A 25,031-nucleotide genomic window follows, 5' to 3' on the forward strand; every position below is an offset into this window, starting at 1 on the left:
TATATATGATGACAGCGGAGGAGAATAGGAAGGAGCTCTATTTTGTTGCCTTATATTATAGGCAATGTAATATAATAATTATATATATATAGATAATTTGTAATATTTTGGAGCCTCTGTGCATAAAACTTCATACATCATCAAAGTATTAACGAACCTCGCTGATTAACTCATCGGCTTCCTTTGATTACAGATCTAAGCGATCTCTCCGGGGTTACAGAGCTTTTATTGTAATATTTATAGCCCTGAACAGACAGAAATAAATCTCTTTATTGAATTATTGAGACAGCTTCAATAATTGCCCCACCGCGCTGCACCGGTTTTTTAATTTTTTTTATATTTCTTTGTTAGGGCATCGCTTTTTTTTCAATACATTTGAGTAACATTTTTAGCAATATTCTCTTATCCACCGAAAATAATGTAAATCATCAGTTTTGTTGTTTTCTTTTATTTAGTTAACGATCATGTTTTTATATCATATATTTTTTAAAAGTCTGGTTGATATAAAAAGCTTTTGATTAATTGAACCCAAATCAATTATTAAATCAATTATTATCAAATATATTTTGGGGGAAAACAAGTGTAACTTTATTAAATGTAACTATTTGACAAGTAAAAGTGTAATTTTATTCTGAGAACTGCTAACCAGCATCTCAATAATATTAATAAGGCATTCAGCCCGCCACACACCCCACCGCCCGCAGTCAGTGCATGTTTCGCTTGCCAGGAGTAAAAATGGCTGTCGATGACGTTGCCGCCGCGCGCCGCTTTACCCTCGCCGTCGCGTTGCTGGTGACGCGTTGATGTCAAGGCGGAGCTGGTGTCAAGGGACTGTGTGTGAGGATGGAGGACGGTGGCGGGTAAATACAAAGAGGGGGATGGGAGCCTTGGCATCAGTACATGCCCGTTCATACCCAGAGCCAGTCTGCAGGTAGCCAGCTGTTACCCCCACCAGCCATGATTACGTCATGTGCACAATAAAGATTATCCCCCTAAACCTTATGTACTAAACATGTGATGCACGTCATAAGTAGCAGCACCCGGTGCAGTGTTTTAGAAGTGTTCATATTAATGTTTTAATGGAGGTTTTTTGACTATGCGTCCGTTTAATGGTCATTGTCTCTATATCTGATGCCGTTGCTTGAATGATAGTAAGCTCTGCTGCCGCGGGATATGATGTCATAGTGTATATAAAATAAACGACGGCAGAGCTGCTTTGTGAGAACGCTGCTAGGTAATAAGCCGGGACGTTCCGTGGGTTTCATGAGGATCGTTCGTTTAGAACGGACCGCCAGGATTATTCCAGGGACTTGCTGTTTTGTCTGAAACAAAATTGAAATAAAATGCATTTTTTGCCTGGTGACTTAAACGCGGAATTTCTATAATCCGGTTGCACGCCTTGTGCTGTTAATAAGGATGAAATATTTTGACCGTGTAACTAAATTTATTTTCAGGTTGTGTCAAGTCACTGTGAACATCTGATCGTTGAAGACTAAAGCGCTGACCCGAGAAGATGTCCGTCTGCTTGACGGAGGAACAGAAGAGAAAGATTGAGGAGAACAGACAGAGGGCATTAGCCCGGAGAGCGGAGAGACTTGCCGCCCAGCGGAATGCTGCCAACGGACAGCAGAGCATCTCGGGGGCTTCAAACAAACCTCAGCCGGGAAAGGCTCTGCAGCCCCCAAAGGTACAAAGTTTTCACGCTCCGCTAGAAAGTAAGGAACTGGAAAGCGGCAACAATAAGAAATGCGTTCCTCCGCCGTTTGATGTAAAGGTTGATCCGCCATCATCGGCTAAGGATGAGCAGCGTTCGGCTGGACAGTCGGTGTCTGTATATCCCAAGCAAAACTCCTCCAGCAAAAATGGAACAGCAGCTCCACAGACCTCGAATCTACACAAGCAGTTAAGCAGAGGTGGTACCGACCCGAATCCGCAGGAAGCCAACAGACCACCTGCTGACCTGTACAAGGCACCTGAGATACAGACTGGTTTTGGTAATGCTGGGACTGGGGCTACAAGGACTGCAAATAATTCACAGCTCGTTGAGTCGTTGGCGAGCTCCAGATTAGCAGCGCCAACTGGCGGCAGCAAGACGGGGTCCGAAGTTGGGATTGGACCCTTAGTGAATAACGTTAAGCATTTTTACGGGTCATCTACAAGCACCAAGCCAACTGCGCCTGTTGGCAGCAAGACAGCGACTGAAGGCAAGGAGAAGGTGGCCGGCGGCGGGAGCGCAGAAAGCGGGATGGCAAAGAAAGCGGCAAACGTCACGAAAGGGAGGTGTGTGAGGCATCCCGAGAACCGCTTCCGCGTCGAAGTGGGATATAACGCAGAGCTGATCTCCTTGTTTAAAACGATACCCAGCAAGAGTTACGGTGAGTGTGAGTAACCCTCAATGCAAAGAACCTCTCTCCATGCACGCTGGTGTTAATCGCACGAAACAGTGGGGTGGGTTCACTAAACTCTGCATTTTGAAGATTAATTTAGATGAATCATATGTTTTGCAACATGGCAAATGCCCATACTCCTTAAAAAATGTAATCCCTGATTTTTAATGGAATCTCTTTATAGGCATACAGAGGCCCTTTATCACTCCCATTACTCCTGTGTTCCAATGGCCCTTTATCACTCCCATCACTCCTGGGTTCCAATGGCCCTTTATCACTCCCATCACTCCTGGGTTCCAATGGCCCTTTATCACTCCCATCACTCCTGTGCTCCAATGGCCCTTTATCACTCCCATCACTCCTGTGTTCCAATGGCCCTTTATCGCTCCCATCACTCCTGTGTTCCAATGGCTCTTTATCACTCCCATCATTCCTGTGTTCCAATGGCCCTTTATCACTCCCATCACTCCTGTGTTCCAATCACCCTTTATCACTCCCATCACTCCTGGGTTCCAATGGCCCTTTATCACTCCCATCACTCCTGTGTTCCAATGGCACGTTGTGTTCGCTGATCCAAGTTTAAGTTTAAAAGGCTAATTGATGGTTAGAAAACCCTTTTGTAATTATGTTACAGCCAGAAATCTCATTGTTTTCCATGAAAACAGCCCAGGGACCCCAAACTTTTTTTTTTATCTTATAAAGAGGTTGCAATTAAAGAAATGATCCCAATCTATCTCTTTAGTATCCATTAGCGGTTCAGTGAAATATACATCCTTATCGTAATGCTTTGATTTATGCCGAGTCCTCTCAGATGTTACCGCAGGTCTCCGCCGACGTTCCGTCTGATCGTCTTACCGCAGCTTGTAAAATATTGCATAAATACAGCGATAATTGAAATTGCATGTTTATACCACACTTTACAAGCTGTGTTCTCACAAACTAGATTAAGCCACTAATTTCTAACATGAGGAAGCAGCATCCCAAATCGCCTCGGCTTACGAGCGATAAGAATTTAAAACGGACGTTCCCTGCAGACACATTTCATTCGTTTTTTTATTATGGTTAATTCTGCTTTGGTGCCGAGTATTTCCCCGGAGCTACAAACAGGACTCTGAAGGTATTACAGACTCGGTTTGGGTTGCGAGGGCCGCGCTTGTAGGCTTACAACCTATAATGAAGAGCAGGGTAAACACAGAAAGTATACAGGCGATGGCATTAAAAACCGGTCCCGCAGGTGGATGGCTTCGTACAGTTCGGTGGCCTGCGGAGTTAGCGTGCGTGGTTGGTAGAATAATGTATCTTTAAAGATATTTTTTAAATATAATACCTAATATAATTATATTATAATAATGTATTTATTTGTTACTCCCGTCGATCATCCTGTCCTTTGTAGACTCTGTAACGTGTCTTCCATGCACACCAACTCCCTCAACCCATGTCAATACGTTTATGGCTGCTTCTCACTCACGTTCTTCTCTGTTTTAGATCCTGCAACAAAAATGTGGAATTTTAGCCAGGATGATTACGCTACACTTTGTAAGTATTCATCGGAAAGCAAATCAAGAGCTGTTATCCAGACAGAAAATGAAACCATATCTACCCTAGGAGAGCCTTTTTTGTTCCTTTTGAAAAACAAAATAGACATTTTTGTATTTGATCCTTTACCTGTAACCTTACCTGTAGAGCCACAAATACGATTTCTCCGTGTCCCTGTATGTTGGCACCTTGGTCTGTAAAACATGGCAACCCAACAGTCACTGATATTGAGGAACACTTGTGTTCTCTTATGGGCTCTTTACGGGATTGCTTAAGAAGGTATATTGACGGTTGGGGAAACAATGGTTTTTTCTATTCGTCAGAATGCTGTGAATTATTTTATTAGAATACATTATGTTTATAGAGCCCCGGAAGATTCTTCGGTACTATGACAGTAGAGAAGGTGACAACACATTGTTGAAACTAGCGATAACATTCCCAAACGTTAAGCCCTACTGGCACAGAGGGAGAAAATGGCCCCGGGGTGCACAATGTTTTTTCACATTATCTTTTCAGTGAGTGAAGTGCAGCGGCTGCAGACGGTGGTTTTGAGCCCTCTGGATGGAATGGAAGCCGTGGACGTACGATCCGATCCGCTCGCGTCGGGCGCGGGGGCTTCCGTTAATACCCTCTTAGGAATGTGCAACAACTGGCAAAGACCCAACGCTATCGTCAAAGGCAGATGTCTGCTCGTCCTCCGCTCGCGCTTTGAAGTGGATATCGGATACCACGCCGAAATCATTGCCTTGTTCAAGCAAATGAGCTCCAGGAATTATGGTGAGAGAGGCAACCTTCATTAAACTGGTTTTAACCATTTACAGGCATATGATGGGTCTTAAGCAGATAAAACCTCTTATTTGATGCCGTTTCCTCCATTGTGAAGCTGCAAGCCTTGCTGCTCTCCTGTTCCTGGCAGAAGTTACTATAGAGGTACGCCGGCCACCCCAGCAAGACGTTCTGCAGATCAGCGATTCTTCTTTCTTGTCTTTTCTTGACCTGAGTTAGCTTGGCCTACCAGGGACAGCAAGACTTCCTTTTCACGAAGGAAACAGAAGCAAATTAGAGGATTTATCAGCTAAACTGTAACAGAATAAACTAAATTTGCACATAAATGTTTATTATTCAAGAAATCATAAAAAAGCAACTACTCTAAATTTTATATACTTTTAGTCTGAGAGAAGTGCCCACTTTCAAGTGTTTTTCCACACAGAGAAAAAAAAATCCTCTATGATAATTACAAAAGCCCCGGGAGACTAATCAGTTTTTTTTACTTGGGACATATAGTTAACTTTAAACCCCCACAGTGTTTTTAATTTTGCAGGTCAATCGGACCGCCGAGTGTTAGGTGTTAGAGTGATTAGGCAGATCCGCACATTTAGGAAGTTTTCGGGTTGCCGCGCATTTAATGAAATATTTTATTTAACGAAATAAAATGACAGAATTCAGATTTTTTTTTTTTATTTTTTATTTTTTTTTTTTTTACAGATACGAAAACCAGAAAATGGAGCTTTTTATTGGAGGATTACCAAAAACTAAGTAAGCTTTTTATGTTTGCTTTCGTGCTACGGCCTGCAATAAAAAAAAAAACATAATTATAAAATATCTGCATTGTCTCAACACTTACACACAGCTCATAGACAATGATTTATTTATGAGAAGCCATAAAAATGCATCGTTAGCAAACGTCTGCAGCAGCAGCCCCAAGAATATCAAATATTCAGCTCGGAAAAGAAATTAATTACTGTCACTGGAATTGGTCTGCCAGCTTTCACCGCTTCCTAACATTTCAAAGTGTTTATTCAGAGCGCATGATATTTGTTGGCTCGTGATTGAACGGAATCTGATGGTTTTTTGGGGTGGTTTAATTATCTAAATTTCAAATCAATCACAAATGCTGACCTTAAAAAGAAGCAACTTCCATCCTAGGCCTCCCCGATCCTAGTAATTATTGTGATTGTGGCTGTCATATGTTAAAGGGAAACTCCACGCATCATACGCACTTTAATGTGGTCCCTTTAAATTTTCATGTTGTCCCTTTTGCTTTAATGTTTCTTTTTTTTTTAAAGTTACTCACAAAAGGTTAACCTACTCAGAGTGCTGTAATATGACAGTAATGGGTGCAGTAACGGGATTGAAAGCCTAATTGTGACAGATGTACAATTATCAAGTTTGAAAGGTTCTCAAATGGGACATCTGAGCTGGTGTGATGTCATGTGTGACCCCTCCCATTAAAAAGCTATTGCGTTGTGATGTCATGTGTGACTCATGTGTTACATAGTTGGAACCATGATGTCACAGGGTTTAACATTGAGTTGTCGGAGGTGGCGGCATGTTAAAGTTTCCTTCTGCGTATCCCGCGTTACAAACAAAGTCACCATTTGTAAGAACGAGACGCAAACTGTTTCTCTGAAGTTCCTTCTGCTTTGAAGAATATATAGTGATTTTTGGGGAAAGTACTAAATATTTTCCAGAATACTTTTTTCCAGTTCGACTTATTACCTTTTTACTTGAATTCAGAGGTTACTTTAAACAATTGTTTTGGCTTTTGCAGCTCTGTTGCCATTTGTTGTTTGGTGCCTGAAGTGTTAACTGTTCTAGGGGTTGGCCAATTTGGCCTCTACAAAAATAATCATTTGACATAATAATAATTTTTATTATTATTCTTGTTTTATTTTAGTCCTTTTTTGAGAGCTTTGTAAAGAATTCTGCCGGTTTCCATTTTTTTTTATGAATAAACCAGATTGAGCGCCTCCCAACGTCTGAAATGGGGTCCTGCAGATAGCGCTTTCTAAATAGGGGAGCCTGAAGGTACAAAATGACCCAGTAACTTGAGAAAAATAATAATTTCCGGCTGGCCTGTCTAGTACCCCGAGACAGTATCTCGTACACAGTTTTCCTCCTGTTTCTTTGTCTAACTATGTATTCAATGTAAAAATTATTTCGTTTTTTTTGCTTACATAAGCGTAATTATAGCCCCGATCATTAAGCGTTTATCATCGCTACGAGTCCAGGAAACGCTCGCTGTCGCATCGCCGCTATTAATTCTCGATGTTCTCCGGCGCTGCGTATTTTTTACCCTGCTAAATAATGCTTGTGAAAGGTGGGTTTATGTTGGAAAATGATCTGATTGTCAGATAATCGTTTCTGCGTCTGACCGTTTCTCGCCACCCGCTGCTTCCTGCAAAGTCCCGACGCTCCGCCGGCTTCGATTTAGGAAGAAAAAAGGCTGTTTTAGGAGACAATACCTGCCTGATTCATGCTGGCAGAGCGGCTTCCTAATCATTTGTGCTTTTAGTTATAAAAAGAAAACGCAGTAATAAGTTCCCTATTATTCCTCGCTTCATTTCATTTTAACCGTATTGTTCCTTTTGTTTCTGCCGTTTCCATGCAAACCTTTAGTGTTTAACCCTTTAAGTGAGGGGACATCAAAATTACCACATACCGCAATTTGTTACTGCCTACCCCCTTAAGTGTACTACCCCCTTTATTAATATCGCCCCAACAAATTACGCAGCGCTTCTTACAATACAGTATATTTAAGAGGAACGACGAGGCCGGAATAGACAAACCGATACATTAGATAGAGCGGGCTCGGCTCACAAGCTTACAATCATTTTAACATTGTCTTTTTTTTCTGAGCAAATGTCTTAAAGATTGATAAACCAAACTCAAAATAAAAAATGATAAATATATATGTATTATATATATTCCTTGCCGAGGTCTTTTGGTTTCTAGTATTATACTGAAAAATATCAATAATATGAGAATATTAGGTATTATTCCATATAATGACACGGTTGTAATTAACGTATTTGTGCCTGTTTTTATCTAACAGGCTGTCCGTCCGCCTCTCGCTCATTAAGGGGTTACTACTCGTAATATTCTAATCTTCATCCGATTTTCTAGGCATAGGAATAAAACTTTCATTCCACATTCCTCGCGTTATTTCTGTCATTTCAGTTTTTTTCTCTTGTTTTTCTTTTCTTTTTTGTTTGCTGTCGCAGAAGGAATTCTCAGGTCAATTTTTCTAAAAAAAAAACAAAAAAACAAACAAATGTGCGAAAGAAATGAGCAGAAAAGTGGAAAGTGTAATTTAAAGAGCTTAAACCCATCGGTGCTTTCCCTGTGAATGGGAGGCTGTGCGGCGGCGCATGCTGCTCCAAACCAAAGGCGCTATAAATTCTCCAAAGTAGAAAGAAATTCCGAGAAACCGTTTGCTGCGCTTTCTCAGAATCTAAGAACACGAAGAATTGTGTTTTGTCGGTAAGGTTAGGAAACGCACGGCTGCCGGCTTCCTTTTGGATGAGAATAAAATCCAGGAAGCCTTTAGCTGTTGCATTTCTCGATTCCCTCTACTGCGTAGTTAATGGATTATAAGACGAACCCTCAAACTTTGGCTCTTAATGGAAAAGAAAAAAAGGAATATACCCTTTGGGGGGGGGAATAAAAACCACTGTTTTTGCTTTCATTGTATCAATGTATCGCTTTACAACTTTTCTTAAGGCTAATGTTAGGATCCAAGAACAAAATGCACGTCTGATCCTTTAATAATTATTGACCCGTGAACCGCTTCAAAACGCGTTGGGTTTTCTCGTCCAGCAATGTACAATGTTAATAGAATATAAAGGATATCAGTCAGTGTGTGCTGGAAAATGTCAGGATTACTTCATTTTACAAATACCGGTAGTTTTAAAAGGATTCTAGGAGCAGAAAAAAAAATACATTGAAGTTATTGCTCCCCTTTGGTGGCTCCTGATTGTCCCCGTAGTTTTAAACCAAATTTCTGTAAATCATTTACACTTTTGGAAAGCGAAAGCTATACATATTAATATATTAAACAGTAATTATTCTATGGTATTTAATGATACATAGCTAATAGTCTGTGTCAGTCGATGGGAGCGCTCCTGTCTGTACGTGCCTGGCATGTAACCTTGTAATGTAAGGATGTTTTACTTTACCAAGAGGGTGGTAGATAGATGGAACAGCCTCCCAGCAGAAGTGGTAAAGGGTAATACTATGAGGGGATTTAAACATGCATGTGATAGACATACGGCTCCTGAATCATAGATGACTGATTAAGGTTTGAGTCTTTACAGCAGGAGCAACCGGCGACTAGATGGTTCTTATTAGCCGTCGAATTCTGTGTTTCTATAAGCGTCTCACGGAATGGTCTAAGTTTTCTTCTTCTGGCCCCTTTGCAGTTGAAGCGGCGCGCGGCATTCAGCAGGTGGAGGTAGAGCCTCTCCCCAGGCCCGTCATCCAAGCCTTCGCTGCCCAGTTTGAGAAGACATCGGTGAGCCGCGCCGAGACCGTCGACGTGGATCTCTCCCACGTGGATTCCAAGCTTGTGAGCAGCCTGATGCCGTTCCAGAGAGAAGGCGTTAAGTGAGTAAAATCACATGATGCATCGCTGGGTCGATTAATTAACTCCTAGAGGATAGAGTCCCATCGGGGATCACGTCCCGTACCTCTGAGATGGACACTTCCCGATTTTTGCATCTCCAGAGTGTTAAATAATTAGTGTTTCAAGATTATTCCAATATTTAACTTTGATATCAGAAATATATATATATATATATATATATATATATATATATATATATATATATATATATATAAAATTCATTCCCATTCACTGTAACAAGAGAGAAAAAGAAAAATCTGGTCACAGAGCTTGAAAGTTGGGCAGACTGGATGTGCGAATGGCTCTTATCGGCCACCAAATTCTATTATTGTATGCATTGCGTAGTGGGTTTTTCTATATTATTATATATATATATTATAGTAGAAACTACACCTAACGAAATACTTTTCCACTTTACTTTTCTTGCCTTGTTTTTCCCCCCCAGCTTTGCCGTGTCTCGGGAAGGCCGCCTGCTTCTTGCGGATGACATGGGATTGGGGAAGACTATCCAGGCTATCTGTATTGCAGCCTTTTACAGGAGCGAGTGGCCGCTGCTAGTGGTGGCCCCGTCTTCTGTCAGGTTTACATGGGCTGAGGTGAGGATTTTATGCTTCTTACTGCCTGTTCTTTGCCTGAAATACTTCTGTACAACAGCAGCGTATAAACAGAAAGTGGGATGTTTCTGCATAGTATTCACATACAACTACTGTTCAAAAGTTTGGGGTCACTCAGCTGAGCATCCTCTGGTATATTTCCTTATCGTAGGACTCTTGACGACCCACGTGCTAAATAGATTCACTAATAACGTGCCTGTCGTATTTAGGCTTTTCACCGGTGGCTGCCCTCGGTGGACCCAGACTCTGTCAACGTTATAGTGACCAGCCGAGACTGCCAGTCAACGAGCCTTATTAACATTGTCAGCTTTGACCTGCTTGGAAAGATGGACAAGCAGAATGCACCTAGTTTCAAAGTTGTCATTATCGTAAGTAAGGCATTTAATTCAGGAAACTCTGGTCTGTCATATTTTAAAAGATTCACCTAGAGGCCATAACAATCAAGTGTTTAATTTCCTACTCTTAAAGTACATTTTATGTTTATTTCAAAGGAGGAGAAATGTAAGAACAAGAGATCATTATCTAAAACTAGAGATTCAGAGGCTGAGATGTAATGTTAGAAAGATTGACTTTACTGAGAGGGTTGTAGTTAAATGGAACAGACTCCCAGCATATGCATGGGAAAGGCATATAACATAATATGATCCAGCAGGTCCCCCGTCCCTCCCTGCACACAATATGATCCAGCAGGTCCCCCGTTCCTCCCTGCCCACAATATGATCCTGCAGCTCCTCCGGTCCTCCCTCCGTGCACATAACATGATCCTGCAGCTCCTCTGTCCTCCCCTGCACACGCTATGATCACGCACACGACACAATCATCAGGCAGAGCCTTGGTGGGAATTGTTTTCATGCTGGTCATATAACAGTGAAGGTCCAATCATATTGCGCTTTTCTTTAAGTCCTGTCCAGCTTGACAGCACCGTTGAAAGACTATTATATATGTAATATATGTAGAGATGTGTTTACACTTTTCTATTTCTTTTTTTAGGATGAATCACATTTTCTGAAGAATGTGAAAACTGCCCGTTGTAAATCTGCAATGCCGCTTCTCAAGGTATAAACCTATAATATGTACAGAGGAGGCTTTTCTCTTGCAGCCCTCAATTCCTTTTAATGTTCTGTCAAAGTCCAGGAGGGAAGTTTATTTCAAAAGAGGAGAAATGAGAGACCAAGGAACCATAATCTTAAACTAGAGGGTTAAAGGCTTAGAAATACAGTGTGTAAGCATATATTTCTTCCCTTACATGGTGGTAGGTAACTGGAACAGCTTCCCGGCAGAATTGGTTGAAGTTAATCCAGTGAGGAACTTTAATCCTGCATTAGACTATCCTGAATATAAAACCCGATCAAGGACCCGGTCACAGTCAAGCTTGAAAGTTGGGCAGACTGGATGTGCGAATGGCTCTTATCTGCCACCAAATTCTATTATTTTATGCATGGCATGGTGTGTTTTTCTGTATTATTAGAGTTATAAATTGTACCTAATGAAATACTTTTCCAATTTACTTTTCTTGAATAATTGAGAAGCCGGAATGAACTTGCACCTCCCTAATGTACATTAAATATTAAGTTCTCCTGTTGGAAGTTCTACAGCTGATACATCACACGCTAACAGGCTTTCGCTCCTGTTTTATTATTCAAAATATTAATAAAATGCTAGTAATGCCCAGTTTTTCCCCCCAGGAATACATGGAGGTACAGCTACCGTTCAAACATTTGGGGTCACTCCGCTGTTTTCATGGGAAACAAGGACATTTCTGGCTGTAACATAATTGTAAAAGGGTTTTCTAACCATCAATTAGCCTTTTAAACTTAATATTGGATCAGCGAACACAGCGTGCCATTGGGACACAGGAGTGATGGGAGTGATAAAGGGCCATTGGTACACAGGAGTGATGGGAGTGATAAAGGGCCATTGGTACACAGGAGTGATGGGAGTGATAAAGGGCCATTGGGACACAGGAGTGATGGGAGTGATAAAGGACCATTGGTACACAGGAGTGATGGGAGTGATAAAGGGCCATTGGGACACAGGAGTGATGGGAGTGATAAAGGGCCATTGGGACACAGGAGTGATGGGAGTGATAAAGGGCCATTGGGACACAGGAGTGATGGGAGTGATAAAGGGCCATTGGGACACAGGAGTGATGGGAGTGATAAAGTGTATACCAGATGTTTGATGGACGTTGTGTACAGCACAATATATGCAATACATGGATGGTGACCTCTTTGTATTTTGTATAGAGTGCGAAGAGGGTGATCTTACTGTCTGGCACCCCCGCCATGTCTCGTCCATCCGAGCTCTACACGCAGATTGCTGCGGTGAGGCCAACGTTCTTCCCTCGTTTCCATGACTTTGGGCTCCGTTACTGTGATGCTAAGCAGGTGAGACCCTCGTGCCGCTGCGCAGCGCTAATGCTGGACCCCCGGCGCTCACCACAGCATGACTTCTCGTTCACAGATGCCGTGGGGATGGGATTACTCCGGCTCTTCTAACCTGAATGAGCTGAAACTGCTTCTCGAAGAGTCTATTATGATCCGAAGGTTAAAGTCGGAAGTTCTGTCCCAGTTACCATCCAAACAGCGCAAAATGGTCGTAATTGCCCCCGAAGGCATCAGTGGCAAAACCAAGGCGGCGCTTGCAGCTGCGGCCAAGGAGATGTCCAAAAACTTTAAAAGTGTGAGTCTGATGGATGTGGGAGGACATTGCACGCCTACACAGGACAGAGGAGGTTATTCCCGAGGATAAAGGGGGATAGCTAACGGGGTACTAATAATTCAATATAGACAAATCAAATGACAAACCAAGGAATTGTATAAGTGTAACCAATGAAAGGTGGCTTGTGCCTCTAGTTTATTCTGTTTGTTGCCTTAATTGCAGAAAGTTCAAGAAAAGGAGGCTCTTCTCCAGTTCTACAACCGGACCGCTGAAGCCAAGACCCGCTCTGTCGTGTGAGTGACTTTAATTTGGGCCAAAACGTGAACTTTCCTCTGTATCTGATATAAGTCATTAAAAGATATCCTAGAGGAACAGTCTTCATAATTGTATTAATGTATAATGACTACAGTTATGTGTATTCTATTTGGGAGAACATGACGGATTTGTCTTTTCATTGTTTGACCTCGGTTCTCGTAATCCATCGTTATTCCGACCCTCTGCGATGAGAATTGTAGATGAGCAGCTGTGAAGTATGACTGCCGGTGTCACCTCCACTAAAAACATGGGAAATGAACCCATAAATTTTCCCCATTCTTGTGCAAACATTTTTGATGCCTTCTGGATGCTGTGTTAAAGAGAAGTGATTAGTGTCTTCTAAGACTATCTTTGTTTCGATGTCTCTTCTTTGGCAGTGAATACATCATGGATTTGCTAGAAAGTGGGAGAGAGAAGTTTCTTGTATTTGCTCATCACAAGCTGGTGCTCGATTCCATCTGCGAAGAGTTAGGGAAGAAGGTACGTGGTTCGGATCACAAGACTGGATATTAAATCTATTGCTTTAAAAGCACCAACAGGACCCTTTTCCCAATCGTTCCATGTAGTTGGCCATGTATAGCATCTTCATTAGAGCCTGTGGGGTGGCTTTTAACATTGATGGCAGGAATATGCAGACTTTCATTTAATCAGAGCTCCTCGATGAGCGAATGGTTTATTAAGGACACATTGTAAACACATGGAGTGCGTGTTAGCTTGTGAGCCCCTGATATACGATCTGCCTGTAAAAATGAGCTGGAGGACCCTTTCTTAAAAGTCGTTTTAGGTGAATTGTAAAGAGTTTGCCAAGGTACTCTTGTCAATTCAGAAACTACACAGAAGGCTAAATAATAGACCAGGCTTGAATTATAGGTTGGTTGTGTCCCTCCTATTCTGGTGAATAGAACACCTAAAGCTAAATATAGCACTAGAGCCATTGCCCTTATTTTTGGGGCAGCGTGAGACACGGTCTGATTCATATGATTCATGCACTGCCATGTTTCCTAAGCTTTTTTTTAACCACATTCCTTGTATGGCTTTTTCATAAGATTACCAAAATAGTCTAATTCATTCAAATATTTGTATATAATGCCCTGTGAGAGAAAATGTGAGGTTCCCGATACAGAAGTGGTCCTGCCTCGGGGGGAAATCCTCAGCTTAGTGGCCTCTAGGGCTGCAACAACTAATCGATAAAATCGATAATAATCGATAATGAAATTCGTTGGCAACGAATTTCATTATCGATTAGTTGAATCGATTATTATCGATTATAAAATGAGGGTTTTTTTCAGAGCAAACGCTCTGAAAAATCCCCCTCATTATATAATCCGTTTAGTCTGACTCACCGTCTCACAGCAGCAGCTCCTACTTACTCCCCCTCCCTGTAATCACTGTGACAACTGGCCCCGCCCCTTCCTTCTCCAGGCCAGAACCACATGGCTGTGACACTCATCTAACTGTAAGTATATGGATATATGTGTATATATATATATATATATATATATATATATATATATATATATATATATATATATTTGTGCTACTGAAAGTTAGGGGAGGTGGGGGTTAATTTAGGGGCAGTTATGGTTAGTGGGGTGTTTAGGGTTAATTTAGGGGCAGTTATGGTTAATTGGGTGTTTAGGGTTAATTTAGGGGCAGTTATGTTAATAGGGTGTTTAGGGTTAATTTAGGAGCAGCTGTGGTTAATGGGGTGTTTGGGGTTAATTTGAGGCAGTTGTGGTTAATGGTGTGTTTAGGGTTAATTTAGGGGATGCTGTGGTTGATGGGGTCTTTAGGGTTAATTTAGGGGATGCTGTGGTTAAGGGGGTGTTAAGGGTTAATTTAGGGGCAGTTATGGTTAATGGGGAGTTTAGGGTTAATTTAGGGGAATCTAAATCCTGGGGGCAGTGAAGTGACATATCTGGGGGTATAAGGCATATACAGTATATAAGGCATATGTGGGGAGGGCAGTGTGGCATGTCTGGGGAGGACGAAGTGGTGTATCAGGGTGTATAAGGCATATCTGGGGGTAGAGTGGCATATCTGGGGGTAGAGAAGTGGCATGTCTGGGAGGCAGGGTGGCATGTTTGGGGAGGATGGAGTGGGGTATCAGGGGATATAAGGCGTATCAGGCACAGTGGCAGATGTGGGAGGTGGAGTGGCAGATGTGGGAGGCAGCGTGGCATATGTGGGAGGCATTGTGGAGTGGCAGATGTGGGAGGCAGCATGGCGTGGCATATGTGGGGAGGGCAGGGTGGCATGTCTGGGGAGGATGGAGTGGTGTTTCAGGGGGTATAAGGCGTATCAGGCACAGTGGCATATGTGGGGGTGGAGTGGCAGATGTGGGAGGCAGCGTGGCGTGGCAGATGTGGGAGGCAGCGTGGAGTGCTGTGGTAGGCAGCGTGGCATATGTGGGGGGCAGCATGGCATGTCTGGGAGGCAGCGTAGCAAGCCTGGGCTCAAATGTGCATATATTGGGGGGCTGGTTGGGAAATAAAGACAAGAAATGTATTATCAAAGTTTTTTTATTCTGCTGTTTGTATTTAACATCATTTGTTTAGTAAATTATTTTAAATAAATGAAAAATTTACATTCATTTTTTTTATCCGATTAATCGATTAATCGAAAAAATAATCGGCCAACTAATCGATTATTAAAATAATCGTTAGTTGCAGCCCTAGTGGCCTCATATATCTTAATTATTGAGGGCTCTTCTTCTGCCTCCCCTATAGGACGTCTGTTTCATTCGCATCGATGGCAGCACCGCGTCCTCCGACCGCCAGTCCCTCTGTCACAAGTTCCAGTTTTCGGAGAAGTCGTGTATAGCTGTTCTCTCCATCACGGCTGCCAACATGGGGCTGACCTTGTCTAGTGCTGATTTGGTTGTGTTTGCAGAGCTGTTTTGGAACCCAGGGGTAAGCTGATGCTCTAATGATTTGAAGTATTGGATTGTGGCTACCTTCCCTTGGTTATAGCGCCACCATTAAGTCATATTTTAAGACGTTGCTCCAGTTTTACATTCACTCTTGGTCAAATTCCCTCTTACAGTTGGTTCCACCATTAACCCAGTGGTACCGTGTAAAAAGAAAATGGGGACTTTTCAGCAGCCCTGCCATATTTTAATCTGCACTGAATCGGACCCCCTTATGTACACCTCATTTAGTAGATTGTAAGCTCCTAGGAGTAGAGCCCTCTTTCTATTATGTACCAGACTGTCCCAGCATTTAATGTTGTCTGTTACAGAGAAGCGCTACAGACTCTTGTGGCTTTTCGTCCAGGAGAAACAGTCTGAAAGAAGTCGTACTGTCCCTTGAAGGCAATGCTCTGTTTAATTTTGTTTCTTTCAAAGTCGTTGGCTGGGTGTATTTTAAGAATAAATTCTCCGTTAATGGCACTTGATCTTCCAGGAACCGTGGCTGCCGTGTGCGCTCGCCATGTTCTGTACTGGGAGCGATGTTCTGTACTGGGAGCCCAATCAGTCCCATTGTTTCTGGCTGTTAGATTCGGCCTCCTGCACTTCACCCCCTCTTGACCCGTTTAGAGAGGCTCTGATTGAAGAGGCTGCCTTATTGCTCTTTAATTTCAGCATCTTGTTGTCGGGAAAACAAATTCGGACGAGCGGCTCCTTTCCGTGAATCTTGCTCCGTGTTTTTTCAAGAAAATTCTCGGAATATCTAATAAGCCCTTTCCTTTCAATACTAAAATTAAGCTTAGATTTACCATTCAGGGAAATGTTAACCCCTACATTGCAGAATTACATGGAATACGCTGCAGGCAACTTCTGGCAATTGCAGCTGCGAATGAGATTGCAGGGAAGAGTCAATTAAAAGAAGCAACCTTTTTATTATTTCATTTCTAATCAATTAAGCTATTTAACAGTATTTTGATCTAAACGCGTATGTTAATATGTCCAAATCAGTTCTTTTTAACCTAAGGGGAATGATTATAGTATCATAAAAATATTTATTCTTTTATGCAACAAGATCTGGTAGTGTTTTTTTTTAGATTGGCCTGATTGCAATAAAATAAAAAAATAAAAAGATTGTGAAAACACAGTTATACTCGAAACAAAAAAATAGGTAATTGGCTTTTAAAGATATACATTTGAAATATAAATAAAATAATGGTACTCCACATTTAAAGGGAAAGTAACATTTTATTTTGGCTTTATTATTGTCCATTTTATGATTTTAACACAATAATGGCTGTGTATAGAAAGTTATTCTGGGCAAAGTTGGAAAACTTTTATTTTTATTTTTTTACACACTTTTTATATATATATATTTTTTTTTTATAGAGACACAGCCACTTAGATCCAAAGCAGGGAGTGTGTTTAAAGAATTGGAATGTGATAAAAAGATTAAAGGCCATTGATCAGCTGTCATTTCCCTCATTAATTAAACGCTATAACTGACTGTGCCTCTGAACTAGGTTCTAATCCAGGCAGAAGATCGGGTCCACAGAATCGGACAGACCAGCTCTGTGAATATCCATTATCTTGTTGCGAAAGGCACTGCGGACGATTATTTATGGTAAGGAAATTGTGTTTTAGACTAAAAATCTCATCATGCTCAGTTAATTGGCTGACAGGCAGTGGGTAGCGGCCGTTGTGCCAGGTTACGGGTCACAGTCTCTTTATCCTGGAATTCACTGTATTGTGTGTAATTGTGTGTTATCTTTATTACAGGCCAATGATCCAGGAGAAGATAACGATCCTCAGCCAGGCTGGATTGTCTGAGAATAATTTTAATGAAACAACTGAATCTACAGATTTTTTCAAAAAGGTAACGTCGGCTGCACATGAGCATTTTTTCTTTAAATTCTAGTTGCAAATCTTCAATCACTCACCTGAAATTTGTGAAGAAGATGGTCAGTCCAGGGGGTGAGCGCCGCCACCGCGTCCCTGTAGTCCAGGGGGTGAGCGCCGCCGCCGCGTCCCTGTAGTCCAGGGGGTGAGCGCCGCCGCCGCGCCCCTGTAGTCCAGGGGGTGAGCGCCGCCGCCGCGCCCCTGTAGTCCAGGGGGTGAGCGCCGCCGCCGCGCCCCTGTAGTCCAGGGGGTGAGCGCCGCCGCCGCGCCCCTGTAGTCCAGGGGGTGAGCGCCGCCGCCGCGCCCCTGTAGTCCAGGGGGTGAGCGCCGCCGCCGCGTCCCTGTAGTCCAGGGGGTGAGCGCCGCCGCCGCGTCCCTGTAGTCCAGGGGGTGAGCGCCGCCGCCGCGTCCCTGTAGTCCAGGGGGTGAGCGCCGCCGCCGCGTCCCTGTAGTCCAGGGGGTGAGCGCCGCCGCCGCGTCCCTGTAGTCCAGGGGGTGAGCGCCGCCGCCGCGTCCCTGTAGTCCAGGGGGTGAGCGCCGCCGCCGCGTCCCTGTAGTCCAGGGGGTGAGCGCCGCCGCCGCGTCCCTGTAGTCCAGGGGGTGAGCGCTGCCGCCGCGTCCCTGTAGTCCAGGGGGTGAGCGCCGCTGCCGCGTCCCTGTAGTCCAGGGGGCGACCCCAAGGATCTTGGCGAAATGTACCCGCTCTCTCTCTGTACTATGATGTCAACTTTCATAGGAAGGGAAATTTGTAAGAAAGACACATTAAATGTTGTTTTCTGGTTTGGATCAGACTTCATGTAGCTGCTTGAGAAAACACTAAATTAAAAAGTTTCCGACTTACTGCTGGAACGCAGCCGGTAATATCTCCATGACTCTCGCTGCAGGATCCGAAGCAGAAGAGCATCTATGACCTGTTCCAGAGGTCCTTCGCGGAGGGCGCCGCCGCCGCCACGGACGATGCAGATGAAGCTTTATTACTGCAGGCCTGCGAGGAGGCGGAAGTTCCCCCCGACGCCACCTCAGACGCCCCCTCAGACCTTTACTCAGAAAGCCCCTGCAAGAAACGCAAGATTGAGGATTACCTCGGATCAGAATATTAAAAATAGAAAATGTACAGTGTTGTAAGAAAAAAGTTCTATATGAAAGAATATTTTGTTTTTTGTTAAACTAATTTTGACACATTAAAGCTATAAAAATATATTTTTTTAAACATTTTTTAATGTGATTGCGTGATGCATCTTCCTCAATCCGTGCATGTGAGGGGAGACACTCGGAGACTGATAAAAAAAACGATCCTGGGAAGGGAGAATGAGGACCAGTTAGCGTTTCACCTGGGAACCAATAACAACTTAGATTTTAATAACCATATGGAGACAATCATATGGAATTACTATTTCTTATCAAATTGGCTGGCTGTGCATGCTAGGGGTTGTAATGATCAGCAGCTGCAGTACGCGCACAGCCCATACAGTAGCTTCAGTCACGTGAATCACTCTGCACGTCTTTGCTGCGTCCTGGTTGTCATGGAGACACTCGGTCCTTCAAAACAGCCGACGACTCTATGGTCTATCGGGGAGCGCTGCTTCCGGTGATCCTTCAACTCTATGGTCTGTAAACCCGGAGGTGGCGTCATTTGCTTTCAAAACTATAGCGCGCAGTGAGCTGAGGCGTTTATACAGGTAGCAGTCGCTCAGCTGGTGTTGGTTGCCCCCTTTACCCCCCTGGGGTACTAATTGGCCTAAGCCAGCGACATAGGGTGAGCTTGGCTATAGGGGTTAGTAGTACATGGGTGTAGACACGCTGTGCTCACGTCATATGTCTCTATATGTATTTCTAAAGCCTCACCAATTACGTTTTTATTTTGTTTTAGGATTTTGGGCATTTTTAGAAATAAAATATGTAATAAGCTGCTTTTTCTCTTTTACCTTATATGGAATCGTGTCAAATTAAGTATAAATAGCTTTCAAATAATTTGGGTGGATAATTCACATTTCTGTTTCTGAGTTCTGCGTGGTGCTCTGTCCTGCCACGCGTAGAATCCATAGGTACCCGTTTACCAACCTAGTTCTATAATTGTTCATGGTCCCCTCCCCCGATACCTTTGGCCGTATCTCCTCCATTGAATGATTCCCTTTCTGAGGGTTTGGTGAATAATACTTTATGCTCACAATAGAGAGATAGACACCATTTATGTGCTTCATCTCTTAAGACCGTTAAATGCTATTCTGGCATTTTGTATGTTCTGGCCCAGAAAGCGTGTTTTTTTAACCAAAAACTCTGCTATGTAATTTGTATTTTCTTCCAGATGGATGTTCTAGAGCAGTTTCTTTCAGGAGATGAAGAAAAACTGAATGCCTCTGAACTCGAGGTACAGTTTCTAGTTATTCTTACATTCTAGAAGTCATGCAGCAAAATGAATTGCATTATTTCATGCAGGTATAGACTTTGACTGCCTTTGCATACCCTGGGAAAGTAAACAATACTAGTATTTCTATATCCCAACTCTGCTTATTGGCCGGGAGTAGAGGGCGCTTCGGTGTACATTTCCATTCAAAACATCGTGGTCGCTTAATGTCCATGTTTTTGGCACATTTTGGCCATTAAAATAACATAAAATTGATAGGCGTATGGAGAGATATCACTCCCATCACTCCTGTGTTCCAATGGCACTGTCACTATTGTTTTTTGTGTTTAAACATGTGATTTTATGCTTAACGTGTAAGGTATTGTCTTTGACATTTTACCTCTTCGTTTAGAACATTTTACAACTATTGTCTGATGATGTCCAGGCCAAAAGGGAGCTTTTGGAAGAAAACAAGGCAACAATGTTGGATCTAGAAGCAGAAATAAAAGAGAGGTGCAGATCAATGACATGTTAATGTTTCTCCGCTTTTATTTTTTGCGCCTTAAAAAAAAAAAAGTGCGATAATGTAATTATTGGGATGCGATGGAGTAGATTTATTTTCTTTTAATCACATCTCTTAATTATCAACCTGAATATAAAGTTAGGTCAATGAATTAGCTTTTTTTTCTGTGTATTTCAGCTAAAAGTATTTTTTTCACGGGGAAAGTCTGTTTATTTAATTTCCAGATTCTTCCTAGTCTGCCGGTACCCTCAGTGATTTGCTCTTGTTCACCCCTTAAATTGAAGCTGGTCTGTTTTTGCATCAGAGGGTGGTATGAGAACAAATTAATAGTGGTGAATAATTATGTATGATCTACCACGTGTATATTAGTAAAGGCTGCCCTCTGTTTTTTTTTTTGCAGGAGCTTAGAGAGAGACTCCTTAGTGGCTCTGATGGCCCAGACTGTGGATCTGGACGGTTTGCTCGTGAAGGAAGCAGAGACAAATGAAAAACTGCATGCGGCTTCACTGGAGCTAGAAAAAATAAAAGAACCTTCTCACTCAGATCCCAGGTGCTGGATTGTATGTTCATCAATGTATATTAAGTGCTGAAAAATTAAAAAGGGAAACTATAACTTTTCCCTTTCATTCTTCATCTTAAGTTCATGTACTTGGTTTGAAAGTTTTCCGAAATCTGAGACCTGCAGCACAATGTGATTAACGCGGTTTGTCGTGGGATCTGCTCCCACCAAGGTTTACTAAATTGGTTTTCGGCATTCAGCATTTCGAGGGTGGATGGATTTACTCTTTAGAAAATGAAAATTTCCAACAATTGCATATAATTTATATTTCTTATTCTATCCAAACTGTGCAGTAAAGTGTCTGGTGACAGCAGACTGGAGAAACTGGATGCCGATACAGACAAGGCTATTGCCGCTTTAATTCAGAAGGAAAAACAGCTCTTGGGACAAAAAGAACACCTGTTGAAGTTAATGGAAATTGCCCAAAGGGATGAGCAGAGAGGTGGGTGCCGTTTACTGTGGGTAATGCACATTATCGGAGAGGTGGGGGCTTTCTCACCAAATGCTACGAAACATATTCCGTTCTTTAAGTGACACTTCCTTAAAGTTTCTTTAATATTTATTCAGCAAAAGAAGAGCTGTCGGACGCACTGAGGGCATCCTCTGCCCGTGTATCGGGAAGCGGCACCCAGCGGAGTGAAGCTGATATCCTGCTGGACACGTGCATAAAGGAGATGGGTTTGCTGGACATTGTACCAAACGTAAAGCACGAAAGAAAAAATAAGCACTGACTCTAATGTTCTAAATGACACAACTCTTAAAGAGAACAGAGTGACAGAGGCTTGTAAACAGCCTGCTTTTACTGATTCACTCCAGAGAAACCCAGCCGTGTACGTCAGACATCAGTCCTGTACGTTATCACCTATTCAAATATCAGCACTTTACCCGAACCGCCAAATTTATATCACTGGGTTTGAAGGTGATTTTTTTTGTGTGTAGTTTTTAGTGGATCCTTTCGGGAGGGAAAGAGTCACGCAATTTAATTGCCACAAGGTGGCACTGTAAGACTTTATTGGACAGTTATATTTTTTATAAAGAATAGAGTGGATTGCAGACTATAATTTACAGAAACTGGAGTTAGAGGTCTGATAAGCACAAACCTGGTGCGTTTTGCCCATGTCTGAAGGCTCTGTGGTTTATTTATCTATCCTGCTGCTTAGTAAATGAGTTGAAAAAGTGCTAAAATGAAGTCACCGAGGCTCCTGCGTGTCTTCAGCGTCTCATGTTGGCCACAGGGACCGGCATATGAGCAAACGCCAGGTGTGGCTGTGAGATATACGGACGATTTGTTGGAGAATGAGAATTAAAGGTTTTGCTACCCTAAGACAAGATATCAAGTGAACGCTCCAGGGATGTCAGGAAATGAACAGTTTTATTATCTCGCCTGAAAATATTAATTGAATGCTATGAATGTAATAAACCTTATTTCCTGCAAAGTTTCTACGTGTCAATGCCTCTACAAATTAACCCACGAGGATGTGCAGATAAAAATGATCTGAATAGAAAAAAAGAATATTGCAGTTTTGAAGTGCCATGGATCATGCTTTAAGGGACACTTCAGCCATCATACGCTTCTGTGTGTGTATCTGTTTAAACCTTCATGCAACCTGTGTGCAAAGTGCTCCCATTGATTTCAATGGCAGCATTTTCCTGCATCTAATTGGCTGCTTCAAGCAGCCAATCGGTGGCCAGAACACGGAGGGGGAGGGCAGCTGCTGCAATATGGCTGCATCTTCTCCATCAGGTAAGGTTTTTTTGTTTTGGAAGAAGGCATGTTAAAGTACTCACAGAGGATCAGAGTTATTCACAGATTATTGTTCTGATCTTTTGAAAATTGGACACACAACATATTTACAGATCGTCTGTGCGGCCGCAGTCTGGATGTCATCGAATGGCACAGCACCTTTAAAATGCGGTTGCTTTATAGTGTCCTCTGTTTTCATAGCACAAGTCTTCAAGAGCTGTATACGTAATTAGATAAAGACTGAGCAGAGGGGAATGTGTTTTATTGGGCTATATTCACTAAAACGTGAGTCGTAGATGAGCTGGGCTTTGAAACAGACTTCTGAAGCCGTCCAAAGATAACTTGCAGTACGTACCAGCGGTCCTAATCCGCGTTGGCAGCACAGATTTCCACCATCGAGCATTTTTATATATATATAACTTAAATGATTATGCAAGTATTTCTAGTCCTAAGGGAAAAAAATAAAATTTTCCACTAAAAAGCCATTATAGATAATCATTTAATCTCTGTACAGTGCGGGGCTAAGGCTTCAGCCTCTATAATAGACGCAGATAATGAACTCCTGTGTTTGATAGAAATGCACAATTCATACCTATTGCGTTAAAAGTCCCCGGGTACTCGAGGCGCTCCTGATACGTGACCTGCTTTTTATTATTGAGGAAAGAAATGCTGACGCCAAGCTGTTACCCGCTCGATACTTTTCATTTACTAAATGCATTGAACTTCTTTGTATGGAGGGCAGCTCTTAGGGTCATAAAGCTACGGCGGGGGTTTAATTCTCCCGGTCCAAAGTGTGTTCAGCATCGAAAATCTTCTGTGATTGTAGATAGATTAGGTCTGCGTTCTACACAACTCTAGCTCCCAAAGTATTATTTGCCAGCAACGCGTCCCAGAAAACCAATTTTTCCCCCAAAAAAGAAAAAAAAACCCATGAGGAGAACATTATATTGCATGGATACTGCTAGAGAATGTCATCGAGACCTCAACTTTTGTCATCTTTTTTTAGGCTTATTTATATTGGAAGCTACACAGATAACACTAAGTAACGTGACCAGGACCCCTCCATCCTTGACACGTGGAGATCACGGAAAATTCCTGCAACGAGGTATGGCCCTGTATCGCTGTACTGAGTGAGGATCGGCAAAAGGATGAGGATCAGAAAGACGGCTTCACAGGAGCAGATCCCTTTCGGATGGCGTTTCGGGTAAACCCTGGGCCATTGGTTAATTTTGAAGATGCTTTTGTTTATTTTGCCTCCTTTACCCCGGAGGCTATAAGGTACCCCCATCTAGTATCGTGCTCCTCAGCTCCTGTATCACATCTTCGTTAACGTTCGACATGTTTCCAGATGCTCTTCTGCCCACCGGTGTTGTAAAGCTGAATCAGTAGTAAGAGGTTTACCCAACTTTGCTATTATATGATGGAGCTGACTTGTGTCAGATAAAAAAAAAAGAAAGGTCCCAGCACCCTTATTTATTCCATAAAATATTTATATAGATGCCGGCGTACGTTTCAACCCAAAGAAACCCCAGTCTACGTTACGGCAAAAGTTCAAAAAATGACATATTTTGGCCGATCGTTTGTTTCTATCGGCGTAAACAAGTCCGCCATTCTCCTGTGACCTCTGTCTAGCTTATATCGATTTACGCTTCCTGAAGTTAGTATCCACGCTAAACATTAACTCCATACTTTGATGTTCGCGTGTTTAAGAAGAAAACAAAACACGGTCATATGATATGTTTGGTCGTCGGGGATACACACCTACGTTAACGAACTCCCCCTTGTTTATCAGATCGCTCTCGCCGCGTCCCATTCACTTTATTTATCTGGCAGCCAATTGAGTTCAATAAATTTATCCAGGTGTAAGAGAGAGAAATTTGGTTTAAATACGTCATTGGTCGCTAGTTTTTATTATTATTATTTATTTAAAATGTAATTTTTTTGTTTTTTTCTGTATTGCCTGCATCCTACGGGAACGGATTTTTTTTTACCCCTGAAAAGATCAGGATGTGTTTACGGCACCAAAAGCTCCTATGTAAACGAAGCATAGTGTTTTGCAATCAAACTCTAATTTATTATGTCATTTAGGTGAATGTTTGAGTACACGCAGATCATCATCATAGTGATGAAATGTTCGGAA

The 25,031-nt window shown here is 42.4% G+C and overlaps 2 protein-coding genes across 2 annotated transcripts; both read left to right on the forward strand.

The window, feature by feature from the left end:
- The first annotated feature begins 792 nt into the window (after window positions 1–792).
- On the forward strand, window positions 793–18,914 carry SMARCAL1 (SWI/SNF related, matrix associated, actin dependent regulator of chromatin, subfamily a like 1). Its single transcript, XM_053472089.1, has 17 exons — window positions 793–860; window positions 1,455–2,375; window positions 3,873–3,923; window positions 4,440–4,700; window positions 5,409–5,459; window positions 9,125–9,308; window positions 9,773–9,923; window positions 10,151–10,309; window positions 10,932–10,997; window positions 12,188–12,328; window positions 12,405–12,623; window positions 12,825–12,895; window positions 13,295–13,397; window positions 15,647–15,829; window positions 17,346–17,446; window positions 17,602–17,698; window positions 18,606–18,914. The coding sequence occupies exons 2-17, from the start codon at window positions 1,514–1,516 to the stop codon at window positions 18,819–18,821; spliced, it is 2,916 nt and encodes a 971-aa protein (XP_053328064.1). The 5' UTR covers window positions 793–860; window positions 1,455–1,513; the 3' UTR covers window positions 18,822–18,914.
- A 439-nt stretch (window positions 18,915–19,353) lies between these two features.
- On the forward strand, window positions 19,354–21,878 carry LOC128501626 (uncharacterized). The gene is made up of 6 exons (XM_053471178.1): window positions 19,354–19,477; window positions 20,027–20,089; window positions 20,478–20,578; window positions 20,989–21,138; window positions 21,441–21,589; window positions 21,715–21,878. The coding sequence occupies exons 2-6, from the start codon at window positions 20,027–20,029 to the stop codon at window positions 21,876–21,878; spliced, it is 627 nt and encodes a 208-aa protein (XP_053327153.1). The 5' UTR covers window positions 19,354–19,477.
- Window positions 21,879–25,031: the final 3,153 nt, after the last annotated feature.

Source organism: Spea bombifrons, chromosome 7 (assembly GCF_027358695.1).
Source record: "Spea bombifrons isolate aSpeBom1 chromosome 7, aSpeBom1.2.pri, whole genome shotgun sequence".
Taxonomy (NCBI): domain Eukaryota; kingdom Metazoa; phylum Chordata; class Amphibia; order Anura; family Pelobatidae; genus Spea; species Spea bombifrons.